At 36.4% G+C, this 14,828-nt stretch overlaps 1 protein-coding gene across 2 annotated transcripts in view; it reads left to right on the top strand.

The window, feature by feature from the left end:
- Positions 1–12,877, top strand: part of Tfrc (transferrin receptor) — a 31,734-nt gene extending 18,857 nt beyond the window's left edge. For both annotated transcript variants that reach the window (XM_013365184.4, XM_005340279.5), the window contains exons 12-19: positions 1,560–1,645; positions 1,833–1,896; positions 2,787–2,854; positions 3,867–3,925; positions 4,129–4,210; positions 5,820–6,041; positions 8,243–8,383; positions 9,658–12,877. In XM_013365184.4, coding sequence (XP_013220638.2) covers positions 1,560–1,645; positions 1,833–1,896; positions 2,787–2,854; positions 3,867–3,925; positions 4,129–4,210; positions 5,820–6,041; positions 8,243–8,383; positions 9,658–9,900 — 965 coding nt within the window. In that variant the 3' untranslated portion in view covers positions 9,901–12,877. The remainder of the gene's footprint in view (positions 1–1,559; positions 1,646–1,832; positions 1,897–2,786; positions 2,855–3,866; positions 3,926–4,128; positions 4,211–5,819; positions 6,042–8,242; positions 8,384–9,657) is intronic.
- The last annotated feature ends 1,951 nt before the right edge of the window (positions 12,878–14,828 follow it).

The raw sequence follows: 14,828 nt of genomic DNA, 5'->3' as shown, positions 1-14,828 counted from the left end.
TGAATCATTGGGTTTTTTTAATATTTATTTTTTAGTTGTAGATGGACACAATATATGTGATGCTAAGGATCGAATCCAGGGTCTCTGATGTGCTAGGCAAGCACTCTACTCCTGAGCCACAATCCTAGCCCAAATCATCAGGTTTTTTGGATATTGGAAAAGTATTAAAGTATTTAGCCTTTTTTTTTTTTTTCCCTTCTCTAATTTGACATATCCAGAATGACATGCCAAATTTAATAGTAGCATATATGAAGGTGCTAAAGCCAAACAAAATGATAATATTATTCTGTTTATTTTCAAGTTTTTCTGTGGTACTTGCCACTCTTCCAACCCACCTACACACATAATGCAAACCCATATTATGCTTGAACCTTTCAGTTATATGGTAAATTGGTTAACTTTTATACAAAATACATTGATACAGAAAAGTAATTATCTTGCGTAATTATTGGGATGGAGAGCAGTGTCATATGTAATTCCAAAAGGAGCTGCTGTAAATGAGATTTCTTTAGAAACTTCCCATAACTTAAATTTCTGAGTTTTTGTTCTATTTCATAAGTATATTTCCATGTTCACATGGGTATGGTGGTGCATGCCTATCTTCTCAGCTGCTTGGAAGACTGAGGTGAGAGGATTGCTTGAGCCCACAAGTGTGAAGTCAGCTTGGGCAATGTAGTGAATGAATGAACAAACAAAAACCCTTTAAATGACTTTGCGGCTAAGCAAATTGTTCTCAAAGAAGATAGATATCACAGGGCATGGTGACTCATGCCCATAATCCAAGCCATTTGGAGACTGGCACCAAAGGATTGCAAATTCAAAATTCTTGTTTTGAGGGCTGGGTATGCAGCTCAATGGTAGAGAGTGCCCCTGGATTCAACCCCTAGTACTCCCCACCTACCAAAAAAAATATAAATTATAGAAGATGCACATCATACTTGCACTACGATTTCCAAATATTTTTTGATTCAGGAGTTAAGGTACTCCAAGAGCCAGGTCATTGGTGCACCCTTGTAATCTCAGTGATTTGGGAAACTGAGGCAGGAGGAGCTCAAGTTCAAGGCCAGTCTCGGCAATTTAGTGAAGCCCTGAGCAACTCAACAAGATCATGTCTCAAAATAAAAAGGGTTGGGAGTGTTAGGCTTATGCCTATAATCCCAACAGCTCTGGAGTTCAAAGCCATCCTCAGCAATGGTGAGGTGCTAAGCAACCCAGACCCTGTCTCTAAATAAAATACAAAATAGGCCTGGGGATGTGGCTCAGTGGTCAAGTGCCCCTCCTGGTACCCCCCACTCCAGCAACAACAAGAATAAAAAAACAAAGGGACTCAACAAAAAGAGTAACTATTGTGTACTTGAAATCTTATTGGTAGAGATCTCATTCTACCCTTTGTAGATCACTTAAAAATTTTATTCCTATTCCTTTAGCACTCTTTACCTGGGGTCTCAATAGGAAAATCAATATTTTAAAATCTTATTTTGAATTAGAAGTTTTATTATGTCAGTTACTTGCCTGTACCCCTTTCTCAACATTAACCTAATTTTTTTGTTCTCTTTCAGGTGGGTTTAAACCCAGCAGAAGCATCATTTTTGCCAGTTGGAGTGCTGGAGACTTTGGAGCGGTTGGTGCCACTGAATGGCTTGAGGTATTCTTTATATATCATTTGTACTCAGAACAGCCACCTGAACTTGTATTGACTTTTGCTGTCCTATAGAAATTGCTCTTTTAGGTTTATTTATACCATTTTAGAATACAGATGTAAAAATGAATCCCTAATAAGAGCTAATGTAATAGATAGATTAATTCATACTCATTAATATTTTCTCTTTTAGGGATACCTTTCTTCTTTGCATTTAAAGGCTTTTACTTACATTAATCTGGATAAAGTTGTTCTTGGTAAGTATCCTTTTCACTAGTAATTTTATGAATTCAGGTAAACTCTGAAACAACATAAGAAAAGTTCATAAAGAATAAAGGTGGGGGCTGGGGATGTGGCTCAGGCAATAGTGCGTTCACCTGGCATGCGTGTGGCCCGGGTTTGATCCTCAACACCACATACAAACAAAGATGTTGTGTCCCCCGAAAACTAGAAAATAAATATTTAAAAAAAAAAAACTCTCTCTTTAAAAAAAAAAAAAGGTTACTGAATGGACACAGATTGATTTGTCTAGAGCAGTGGGTCTCATTGTGGTCCCCTGATCAATTACATCAGGACTATTAGGAATGCACACTTCAAGGCCCCACCCTAGATCTTTTGAGTCAGAAACTGGAACAGTTTTTAGTTTTAGAATCACTAATCCGGACCATATTTTAGACCAGAAGGAACTAACCCATACCGTATAGAGCAGAACTTCTAATTCATATCCTGCTGGATTGTGGCAACACTGATAGAAATACTAGATAATCAAATTCATGAAAGAGTTTGCACGTTACTTAAAGTTTATATGTAGTTTTATAGGAGAGATTATGTGTGGGATATCTATGGGAAATCATTGTACCTCCTCTTAATTTTGCTGTGAACCTGAAATTACTCTTTTAAAAAAAGTCTCAAAAAATTACATAGGTATGTAAAGTCAAGGACTAAGAGCCTGAGTTGAGTCAATTAAGAGTTCTCAAAGATCTTGGCTCCTCAACTACTTTTTTTTGTATACTTTGTTACTATTTGTTACATAGCACCACAGCTATAGGTAGGTTACTCTCTTCCTGTTCTTATTTTTTTTAGTAGAAATCTCAATGTGAAATGTACTTAATGGAAAAGGGGCAATGTTAAAATAATTTCTTTGCAGGTACCAGCAACTTCAAAGTTTCTGCCAGCCCTCTCTTATACAGGCTTATTGAGAAAACAATGCAAGACGTGAGTGTATATCTAATTACAAAAATGTATAACTTTTTTGTCATGTTTATATAAGATGAAAAATATTTAGGCCATTTCAGTAACCAATGATAAGAATTTAGGATAAATTTTATAATAGCATTATTTAAGTCATGCTCTTGGTTTGTTAATTCCTAACCTGTTGAACTGCGTGAGGTGAGGAAGGTAACACACACACACCGCTCTAATCTCAAAATATAATCTTCTTTGGAATATGTAACAAAATGCCAAGAGACCCTGAACTGTATTGTAGATGCCCACAGGACAGTGTGTATAAGTTGGAATGCTAAGGAAGGCTTAATAATATTTAATATTTCCAGATGAAATATTCATTGAATAAAGACAAATGACTATAATTTTGAATGAGGGAGGAACACATGTTAAAGAGAATATTTGCTTAATGGATTTAGAGGATATATACTGGAGTTGGGAAAAAACAAAGGTCAGATATTGGATGTTGGCCTTGATCCTGTTGGAATCTAGAAATTCTATTATAGGGCCTCAAGGCAGTGATGTGTTTGCTGGTTAGATTAGCAGTATAAAAAGTGGTACAAGGAGGGACTCGGGTTGTGGCTCAGAGGTAGAGTGCTCACCCAGCATGCGTGAGACACTGGGTTCTATTCTCAGCACCACATAAAGCAAAATAAAGACATGGTGTCCACCTATAACTAACAAATACATTAAAAAAAAAAAAAGTACAGGGAAGAAACCAGAAACAAAATAGGCATATCCAGAAGATTAGATAAGAACATTTTAAATTGTGGTCAGGCCACCTGTAAAATGTCAATAAGGAAGACATTTTTTTTCTCATCATAAGTAATGGAACTGACATATAAATCTATAGGGTTAGCTTAAGAAATTTGAGCTGTTTTAACTGCTTTGAAGAAAATTTTTTTTAATGTAAATGTAAATATATAAATTATGAATATAATTTAGTGACTAGCCTGAATAAGTTCAGAAAAGTTAAGTTCTAATGATAATTTCTTATTTATAGGTGAAACATCCACTTACTAGACTATCTCTCTATCAGGACAGCAATTGGATTAACAAAGCGTAAGTTGAAAAGTGAATGAACAAACCAAAAGAAAAGCAGAATCACCCAGTAGCACCTACTACAAACTTCTTAACCTTGCAGCCACCTTAGCTATCCTTAGGGATATTCTATTTAAGAATTTATTTCGAGGCTAGAGGTGTGGCTTGGCAGCAGTCTGTTTTTTAGGAAACTTTCTAAAGACATGTTCTCTTTTCCTTGGCAGTGAGCAACTTTCCTTTGATAATGCTGCTTTCCCTTTCCTTGCATATTCCGGAATTCCAGCAGTCTCTTTCTGTTTTTGTGAGGTGAGTCTGAAGAGTTCTAAAGCATTATATGTTAAGTCTTGTATTAACTTTGAGACCAACTTTCCTAGAATGCTCAGATTTTTCAGAAGTTGTAATTACTGCATATTCCCTTATTATCAGTTTTAAAATGGACTTCTTATTTCGGCTTAATGAGCATTTGAGTTTATTACTAAAATTTCTTCAAAGAAGTATGAGTTTTACTAACAAAGTTTAGTTTCTTTAATGATTGAGTAGCCAGGAACTAAATATTGAATAATGCAGTATGGATATTTGCATTAAACAGAAAGTTCTGCCAGACAATACTGATATTGATAAAAATTATATATGATTGCACAGATATTGCACCAAGTTCTAGATCTTTGTCTAGCAATGCTCATGTCTTAAGCAGGGATTTATGGGTAAAAGCAGAAAATTTAAACAGGTGTGATTGTCAGTAGGCAGAACTTTGAACTGAGCATATTGTACAGAAATAAGATTGGCTTGACACAAGAGCCAGTTAGAAGGCACTGAAGGCCAGGCAGAATAAATAGAATGATGGAGTCGTCTGCACTGAAGTAGCTAGAGTAGCATTAGCATTGGGGGGTCAGATGGAAGCTGTTGATTTGTCATCAAATTGTCAATTCAGTAGAAGCCAAGTCTACAATTGAACTTTTTAATCATTGGGTGTTTTAGCTAGGACTAGGAGGGAAGAAAATATAAAGTAAGGGAGTGATAAAAGATGTGAATTTAGAGATATATGGTTGAAATTTTTTTGACCTTTTGCAAGAGCAACAACATAAATGGATTGAATTAGCTGGTCATAATGTCTACTGGATGTCATGTCTTATGAATGAAGGATTTTGTGATTCCTATTCATCTTAAGAAGATCTTTTAAAACTTCAAATGTAGTTTGAGATGACAAAGCCTAGAAGTTCTGGTTAGGAGGTACAGTCTGAAAGTAATGAATTAAAGTCAAAGGATTATCGGTAAGAGTTTCACCGAGGACAATAACAGGGAGTAGAGCTGAGGCATAAGAAATAGTTACTAAAGTTGTATAAGAAGCATCAAACATTTTGTTAGAAAGGTAATATGTATGAATGGACCAAGTGCTGCATGATTAGGAAGAAGGTAAATTTTAATCCAAGAATAACACTTTCTATAGTGCAATTCATGTATGCTTTTCCTCTTTCCCCATCAATATGGGCCAAGCTTCCCAAAGAGAACAAAGTATATAGCTTCAAGGAATTTGGCCTGAGAATTTGTTCAGAGAATGTGATATGATAAAACATGAATTCAATAGGACCTGGATGGAAGAAATTAGTCATTCTAGAAGGATAGATTCAGAGGAAGTAGCAAGAATGTCATTTTCTTATAGAAGCAGATATGAGATAAAAGTGGGTGGGAATATATTAAAAATTAAGAATTGTGGGCTGGAGTTGTGGTTTAGCGGTAGAATGCTTGCCAGCACCACAAAAAAATAAATAAAAATAAAGGCATTGTGTACAACTAAAAGAAATATGTTTTTTAAAATGAAGAATTGCAGTAACTGTTACCTCGATGGTGAAGCTAGAATGTGAGGCTCCAACTCTTATAACCCCCATAAGTATAGTAGCCTTCCTTTGTTTTCCAGAATGGGAATTATCCTTATTTGAATACTGATATGGATACCTATGATGTACTGATTAAAGAAGTCCCTCAGTTGGACAAAATGATGCGAACAGCTGCAGAAGTGGCTGGTCAGTTCATGATTAAACTTACCCATGACATTGAGTTGAATCTGGACTATGAGATGTACAACAACAAACTATTTTCATTTGTGAGAGATCTGAACCAGTACCGAGCAGATATAAAGGTAAACACTAATTGAAATTTATTTAAAAATAAATTTTATTAAAATTTAAGTTAATTTTTTAACTGATACCTAAAAGCATAAAATGTGTATTTATGGAGTACCATGTGATGTTTTGATATACTGTATAATCTTTAAAATCAGGGTAAACATATCTTCTCAAACATTTTTTTTCTGTTTAGCACTAGGGATCTAGCTCAGTTGGTGGAGTGCTTGCCTCTCATGCACAAGGCCATGGGTTCAATCCCTTTTCAGAACTTTATACTTTTAATACCCACCGATGAGCTTTTACCCATCCCTCCCTCATTCCCTTCTCCCCTGACTGTGGTAACCACCATTCTACTCTCAACTTCTGTGAGATCCACTTTTTGATTACCCACATATGAATGAGTGAGATCATGTTGTACCTTACCTCTCTGAGTCTAGCTTTTCACTTGACAAAATGATCTGTAGTTCTATCCATGTTGTTATAAACGACAGGATTTCATTCTTTTTTTTTTTTTTAATGACTGAATGATATTCTATTGTCTATGTGTACCAGCCACATTTTCTTTGTTCATTCATTGGTTGATGGACCCTTAGGTTGTTTCCATTCCTTGGCTATTATGAATGTGCTGCAATAAATATGGGAGTACAGGTATCTCTTTGACACCCTGATTTCATATCCTTTAGGAATATACTCAGGAGTGGATTTGCTGAATCATATGGTAGCTTTAGTTTTAATTTTTTGAGGAACCTCTATTTTCCAATAATGGCTATTCTAATTCACATTTCCACGAGACTAGGTTCTTATTGCTAAAGTATCCATCAATTTGAAGTATTATATTCCTGGGGAGTAATATGATTGGCAACCAGTGTGTGTGTGTTTTATACTGGGAATTGAACTTGAACACGAAGAGTGTTTTTTTTTTTTTAAAGAGAGAGTGAGAGAGGAGAAAGAGAGAGAGAGAATTTTTTAATATTTATTTTTTAGTTCTCGGCGGACACAACGTCTTTGTTGGTATTGTGGTACTGAGGATCGAACCCGGGCCGCACACATGCCAGGCAAGCGCGCTACCGCTTGAGCCACATCCCCAGCCCAAGAAGAGTGTTTTAAAGTAAATGGAGGGCTGGGGATGTGGCTCAAGCAGTAGCGCGCTCGCCTGGCATGCGTGCGGCCCGGGTTGGATCCTCAGCACCACATACCAACAAAGATGTTGTGTCCGCCGAGAACTAAAAAAATAAATATTTAAAAAAAAAAAATTCTCTCTCTCCTCTCTCACTCTTTCTTAAGAAAAATAAATAAATAAAAAATAAAGTAAATGGAGGTATAAGTTTGCTTTAGTATTCTACTCATTTGAAAGAGGAGGAAGCTTTGGGATATAAATTTAGGATAGAACACAACACATACTTCAGAATGTAGAGCTGTGTGGTGTTCTGTTGTGTCTGATCCCAGTCAACCTGTACATAGGTAAGACATGAAGATCTCAGTTGTGAATTTGGGTTGTATTCCTTTTGGACAATGCTCAAATGGAAAGAGCATACCAATAGTTATTAATGTAGTGTCCAACTGGTTTTATGTTATGAGGACCTGATTTAAGGTTCTTAATTGAAGTAACTCACTGATAACTGAATTTTAATAATTATGGCTTTCTTGAAACTAATTGTAACTGTTCAGAAAATGGGACTTACCAGATAGAAATAATTAGATGTTGAAGTTCATTGAACCAACTTGTGGTTTTCCCCATAGGGAAATTGAACTGGAAACAATGTAATACATAGGATTATAATTTTTCTCTAGTAAATTATGTTGAATTTCTTAATGAGGATGGTTTTCTTATGAGATTAAGAATGGATAATTGTACTAGCTGCTGGGTTAAAAAAAAATGAATGTATTACTGTGTTCATAGAGCCTCTGGTACAAGATGTTTCTAGTTTTCTAAGTCCCAAGTTTCCCTGTCAAGTCATTCCTTTTATCTTCTGCTGGGCATGGTAGCATATGCTTGTAATCTCAGCTCAGCTTGGGAGGCTAAGCAGGAAGATTGCAGGTTTGAAGCCAGCCTTAGTAATTTAGTGAGGCCCTAAGCAACTTTTAACAAAGCCATGTCTCAAAAAAAAAACAAAACTACTCCTCAGTTGCCACATCTACATTATTAAAATGATACATAAAATCATACTGAGAAAATACAACTTCTAATAGTGAATTTAATGTCTTTCCTTGACAGGAGATGGGCCTGAGTCTACAGTGGCTGTATTCTGCTCGTGGAGACTATTTCCGTGCTACTTCCAGACTGACAACAGATTTCCATAATGCTGAGAAAACAAACAGATTTGTCATGAGAGAAATCAATGATCGTATCATGAAAGTAAGTAAACTTCTTAGTAATAGTGCACTCCTGTAATTCCAGGTACTTACTTGGGAAGCTGAGGATCACAATCCCAAATTAAAAATGGCTGGGGATATAACTCAGTGGTAGAGCACTCCTGGGTTAAATCCCTAGTATTAAAACAAAAAAAGAGGAACTAGATGTGTAATTTTTAAATATTTATTTTTTGGGACTAGTGATCAAACCCAGGGGTGCTCAACCACTGAGCTGCATTCCTAGCATTTTTATTTTATTTTTAATTGAAAATTGGCTGATGCCTATGTTGTTTTTTTTTTTTTTTAATATTTATTTTTTACTTTTTTATGTGTTGAGGAGGATGGAACCTGGGTCCCGCCTGTGCTAGGCGAGCGATCTACCACTGAGCCACAATTCCAGCCCCCTCAGCCATTTTTAAAATTTTTGTTTTGAGACACTCTCACTCAGTTGCTGAGGTTGACCTCAACTTTTCGATCCTCCTGCCTAGGCCTCCCATGTCATTGGGATTACAGGCATATTTCACGATGACTAATGAAGTGTGTAAAATTTTGCTTGTTAAATTTTCATTTGCAAAAAGTAGAGTAAATCTGGGAACCTAGAGTCCTTAGCTTATTTAGAATTGAAGGCAGATTTTAACTAAATCTAAAATCAACACATATAACCCAGCAATACAAGAAATATTTGACTTTGAAGGTTTTTTTTTTTTTTTTTAAGACCTCTTTTTTGAGGGGTCATGGGTACCAGGGATTGAATCCAGAGGCACTCAACAGTGACCGTATCCTCAGCCCTTTTTTATATTTTATTAGAGCAACTCCCTGAGTTGCTTAGGCCTCAGCCTCCCCAAGTGGCTGAATCACAGCCATCATGTCCCGTCCCCTCTTTTTAGTACTTTATAAACACTTTGGGGGCTACAGATTTAGTTCACTTGTAGAGTTAGAATGCTTAGCATGCACCAGGCTGTGAGTTTATCCCTAGGATCTGAAAAAACAGATCAATTGTTGCCTAAGTCAGACCGTAACTGTTTTATCCTAGTCTGCTTGGAAGGAACAGAGGATATCTGCTTGTACCCCAAAATCTCAATATAGTTAGTTCACTTTAACAGAGGAATGGACAGTTTGCTTTAGAATTTTAACTTTAGAAGGTTAGTGGCTTGGGTCTCAAAGTTCTCAAAATCAGGAGAATCTAACATTTGAAGTGGGAGAACAATAGTTCTCAACAATAGTGTTCTCTCTCTGCAGTCATAGCACTGTGTAAGTTGCCCTGTTTTATTTTCATAGGTGGAGTATCACTTTCTTTCACCCTATGTATCTCCAAGAGATTCTCCTTTCCGGCACATCTTCTGGGGCTCTGGCTCTCATACGGTGTCAGCTTTACTAGAGAACTTGAAACTACGTCAGAAAAATAACGGTGCTTTTAATGAAACTCTGTTTAGAAACCAGTTGGCTCTAACTACTTGGACTATTCAAGGAGTAGCAAATGCTCTATCTGGTGATGTTTGGAATATTGACAATGAGTTTTAAACATGATACCCATAACTTACGTAAGAACATCAGGGTAGTTTGGTTTGACTTGTGCTGGTTATGCTAAATTTTCAAGTAGGACTACAAAACCTAATGTTAAAATTCTACCCAGTCATCTCGATGCTACTAGATGTCTTTAGGTGGCAGCTTTTAATACAGGGTAGGAACCTGCATTTCAAGTTAAAGTGAGTAACCACCAAAAAAGTTCATGACAGAGTATTTTCTCTGATTATCTCTAGAATGTTAAGTGCTTTGTAAAGATAACTGCCTCTTTGCATCCTAATTAGGAAAATGTCAGAACCAGTTACATGAACTGTTCTAAATCCCAAGGACAGGAGCTGACATGAGCTGGTGTCTTTTCTTTATTCACCCCCACCCCCACCCCTCTGTACTGGGGGTTGAACCCAGCTGTGGTCCACTGAGGCACCTTTTTTTATTTGCAACAGGATCTCAAAGTTGACATGGCTGGCCTCAAATTTGCCATCCTCCTGCCTCAGCTTCCCAGGTTGCTGGGAGTATAGTCATGCACCACTGTACCCAGCTGAGCTGGTATCTTTTGAAGTGGAAGGAAGAAGGTAATATCTAGTGAAGGCTGGAAATGGTATCTTGGTGTGATCCTTCACTTTCATTTGATGCTAAGATATGCTAGATTATAGGATCATATTCTCCAAATGAGATATGCCCTTCCATAAGGATTTAGTTGGTTTCTGCATCCCTGAACAAAACAGTTGACTTTCAGAAGACTTGTTTTCTTACTAATGAAATCTGAAATAGGGATCCTTTAGTTGGATAAAATGAGGTTCAACTGTTTATTTCAGGAGTAAGGCCTTAATGTGTTAATATTGTTCAAGAAAAGAGAAGACCAGAAGCCAAAGACTTATAGTACATTTTCTTTTCATCTGACCTCTGCTCCCTGCCCCATAGCCTTTGTTTCCTTCTTTGTTGTTTTTGTTTCTTCCAAAGTATTCTGAAAGAGAATCAGTTTTAGGCATTTAATTTCAGACTCAGTTTGTCAGACTTTTAAAAGAACACACCACCAATTTTTTGGTCAAAGTGTTAATCTTTTGGGAAAGCTTTCTATCGTTTTGGCACTGAGATATTTATTGTTTATTTATCAGTGACAGAGTTCACTATAAATGGTGTTTTTTTTATAGAAGATAATTATCGGAAGCAGTGCCTTCCATAATTATGACAGTTATACTGTCGTTTTTTTTGAATAAAAGCAGCATCTGCTAATAAAACCCAACAGATACTGGAAGTTTTGCACTCATGGTCAATACTTGAGGATGTTAGAAAATAGCCGCAAGCCAAATAAAATTACGATGCTAAGTATTGGAAAAAGATTAAATTGAATTAGAGGTTGCTAATCAAAACTTTTCTTTAGCTTACCAGATAAAAATGATATTTCTGCTAAATGCAGTGAATTGTGACCAGTTTATAAATAAATATTATTTAAAGGCTGTGGTAGTATTCATAGATACAAAATTTTACAGCTCAATTTATGCAGGGTGTAACTTAATTAAATTCAATTTTGCAAAATTTCCAGTACCTTTATCACAAACCTAACTCACATTATCGGGAGCAGTGTCTTCCATAATGTATAAAGAACAAGGTAGTTTTTGCCTACCACAGTGTCTATATCGGAGACAGTGATCTCCATATGTTACACTAAGGGTGTACATAATTATCGGGAACAGTGTTTCCCATAATTTTCTTCATGCAATGACATCTTCAAAGCTTGAAGATAGTTAGTATCTAACATATATTCCCAATTCCCTATAACTCTTAGTTTAGTTGCAGAAACATTTTGTGGTCATTAAGCATTTGGTGGTAAATTGAACTGCTGTGAAATAAAATTATTACTTCAAGAACATTTTTTAATTTAATATGGGTGTTTTGTTATCTTTGTGGTTTCTCCAGGACTTCTGTTTAGTGGGGTAGTAGCATACATTTATAATGTTTGCTGTTGACAAATGAATATAACTTTAGCCCCTGATTTGCATGTTATATCCTATAAACTTAATTCAAGCAAGTTTGAGTTCAGAATTGATCTTATGGCTTAAAGCTAGGGGATCATAGATTTGGGGTTGGGAGGAGTCAAGGGTGTGGTGAGGCAAAGCTTGCAAAAAGAATCTTTTTGATCATGTCTACATACCCATTAGTATGGTGGGTTATAAATTATCTAGATATGAACAAGTAAGTTTGAGATTGCATGAGTAAAAAGTCTATTTTCTAGTTAGCCATCATTATAAACCTGAAAGTCAAATGTGTCATAAGATAGTTCAAAACTGTCACCTGAGAAAAAGTCCATAGGGTCTTTTAAGGTTCTTAAACTTAGTGTCACTTACCAAATTATGGTAGACCTAGATTATTTTACAGTTGAACTGTTTCGCTACTCACGGTATCTTTAATCTTCACAGTGTTTTATCTGGGACATTTAGTGTAGCTAAATGAAAGGTCATAGCTGGGATGCCTAGTTTGGGTATTGTGCATTCATACTTTAATGAAAGCTCAGTGACTTCAAGGCATTATATGGATAAAGGGCATACATTCTACCACAGTAAGTCTCTTCAAATAAACTAACCCTTTTCTATGATTAGGGTTAAGTTCTTTCCAAACAGGCCAGCAAATGGTAAGAGGTTCAACATCCCTGATTGAAATGTGTGTCTGACTATTGACAATAGCAGCCTGTTGGTCTTAGGGGTTTTTTGTTTTTGTTTTTTTTTTTTTTCCTGCTTAAAGATATGTGCATTAGAAAGGTAAAGGGTAAATTGAGTGAGCTCTGTCATGATCCACTCACTATTCTAGAACTTGCATGACCTTTTCTGTGTTTGCTCTTTGAATGTTCTTGAAATTTTAGACATGTCAGCCTACTGCTCAGCTTTGTAAACAAAAGACATGCCCTTATATTGTATACAAGTTGGTATATGCAACAATGTGGAGATTTATCTGATTAAATAAAATGCTTGAACACTGAGACTGTCACTTTTTTTGTAAATATTTTTTTAGTTGTAAATATTGTTTTTATGTGGTGCTGAGGATCGAACCCAGTGCCTCATGCATGAGAGGTAAGTGCTCTATCACTTAGCTACAACATTTTTAAAAGTCTATTTTTAAAAATGAACTGACATTTTAAAAAATAGACTTTTAAAGAACACTTTGTTTTGCAATAATATTGAGCAGAAAGTACAGAGTTTGCATATACCCCCTAGTCTTGGCCACTGGCACATCCTTCCCCACTAACATCTCACACTGGAGCGGTACATTTCTTAGAATTGATGAATCTACATAGCCACATCATTATCACCCCAAGTCCACAATTTATATCAGGTTCTATCTCGGTGTTGGACATTCTGTAATTGCCTTCCTTGCCCTTACAGTATCTTAAATCCCACAGCTTTTCTAGGCATGCAGTTACAAAAATCTAACCCAGGACCTTAGGAATGCTAGGCAATTGCTCTTCTATTTAAGTCCCCAGTCCTTTATTTGATATTTTGAGATAGGTCTCACCAAGTTTCCTAGGCTGGCCTTTAACTTGAGATCTTTCTGCCTCAGCCTTCTGAGTATCTGGAATTAATAGGTGTGTGCCCCCAAGCCCAGCTTATTTTATAGGTTTTCTTTTTTTCTTTCTTTCTTTATTTTTTTGGTACAAGCAATTGAACCCAGGGGCACTTAACCTCTGAGCCACATCCCAGCTCTTTTTATTTAGAGACAGGGTCTCAACTGAGTTGCTGAGGGCCTCACTGATTTGCTGAGCCTGGCTTTGACCTTGTGATCCTCCTGCCTCAGCCTCCTGAGTCTCTGGTGGACTTATTTAAGTTTTAAAATCTGTTACAATAATAAACCTTGAGTCTTTTGCCCATGATGTTACTGGAGCTTTTTTTTTTTTTTTTTTTTTTTTTTTTTTTGATGGGGTAATTACTCTTGTTATTTATCTAGCTCTCTCTAGCTACATAGATTCAGAGAAAGAAAGGACAAAAAGCTCTTGCCCTGGAGTGTGGCTCAGTGGTAGAGACCTAGCCTAACATTAGGCCCTCAATTTGATCCCCAACACCAAGAAAACAAAACAACAAAAAAACCATCTTAACTGGTGTAGGACTGCGTGTTTTGTATGAATGTGAGAGATGTCTAAATGCCAGTGGTCTTTCATGGGTGACATTTGCATGTTCTTCAGATATTTCCTTGCTGGAAGCCCCTGACTATGGTGCCCTGATGCAGGCAAGGTTTTTCTCCCATGCTTCAAAAAGCCTTCTGGAACTCTTGCACAGGCATTATCCAAGACAACTAAATAAAATGACTCCTTTTTTTTTAATATTTATTTTTTTTGGTTTTCGGCAGACACAACATCTTTGTATGTGGTGCTGAGCATCGAACCCAGGTCGCACGCATGCCAGGCAAGCGCACTACCGCTTGAGCCACATCCCCAGCCCCAAGTGACTCCTTTTGACAGGGTTCCTCCTGAGGCCTTTTCCTTGGTTGGCCATTCCATTTCAGTTAGGTGTTGAGGTCAAAGTTCCTGCATCCCCCAAGTCTAGGAGACATAGGCTAAAAATATTTAAACAATAATAAATATAAACCCAAATAGTACTTAACAAAAAATAGTACCAAACCTAGTTGTTTTAGGCCCTAGTTTTCAACTCCTGGCAGTTTTCTTTGGCATTTACTTACCTGTTTCATCATGTACTTACAATGGCTATTTATTTTTCAGCTTTTAAATATAATCTGGTGTCTTTCTACTATAGAAAATTTGGCTTTAGCTATTATACCAACTATTTATTCAAAAGCTATAAAACTAACTATTGTTATATTTCCTCTCTTTATTCAATTGAATTATTTATCTTTTTTAATTTTTTTTATTTTTTGGTACCAGGGATTGAACTCTGGGGTATTCAACCACTGAGCCACATCCCCAGCCCTATTTTGGTATT

This window comes from Ictidomys tridecemlineatus, chromosome 3 (assembly GCF_052094955.1).
Source record: "Ictidomys tridecemlineatus isolate mIctTri1 chromosome 3, mIctTri1.hap1, whole genome shotgun sequence".
Lineage (NCBI taxonomy): Eukaryota > Metazoa > Chordata > Mammalia > Rodentia > Sciuridae > Ictidomys > Ictidomys tridecemlineatus.
This window is presented reverse-complemented; position numbering and strand designations above follow the sequence as displayed.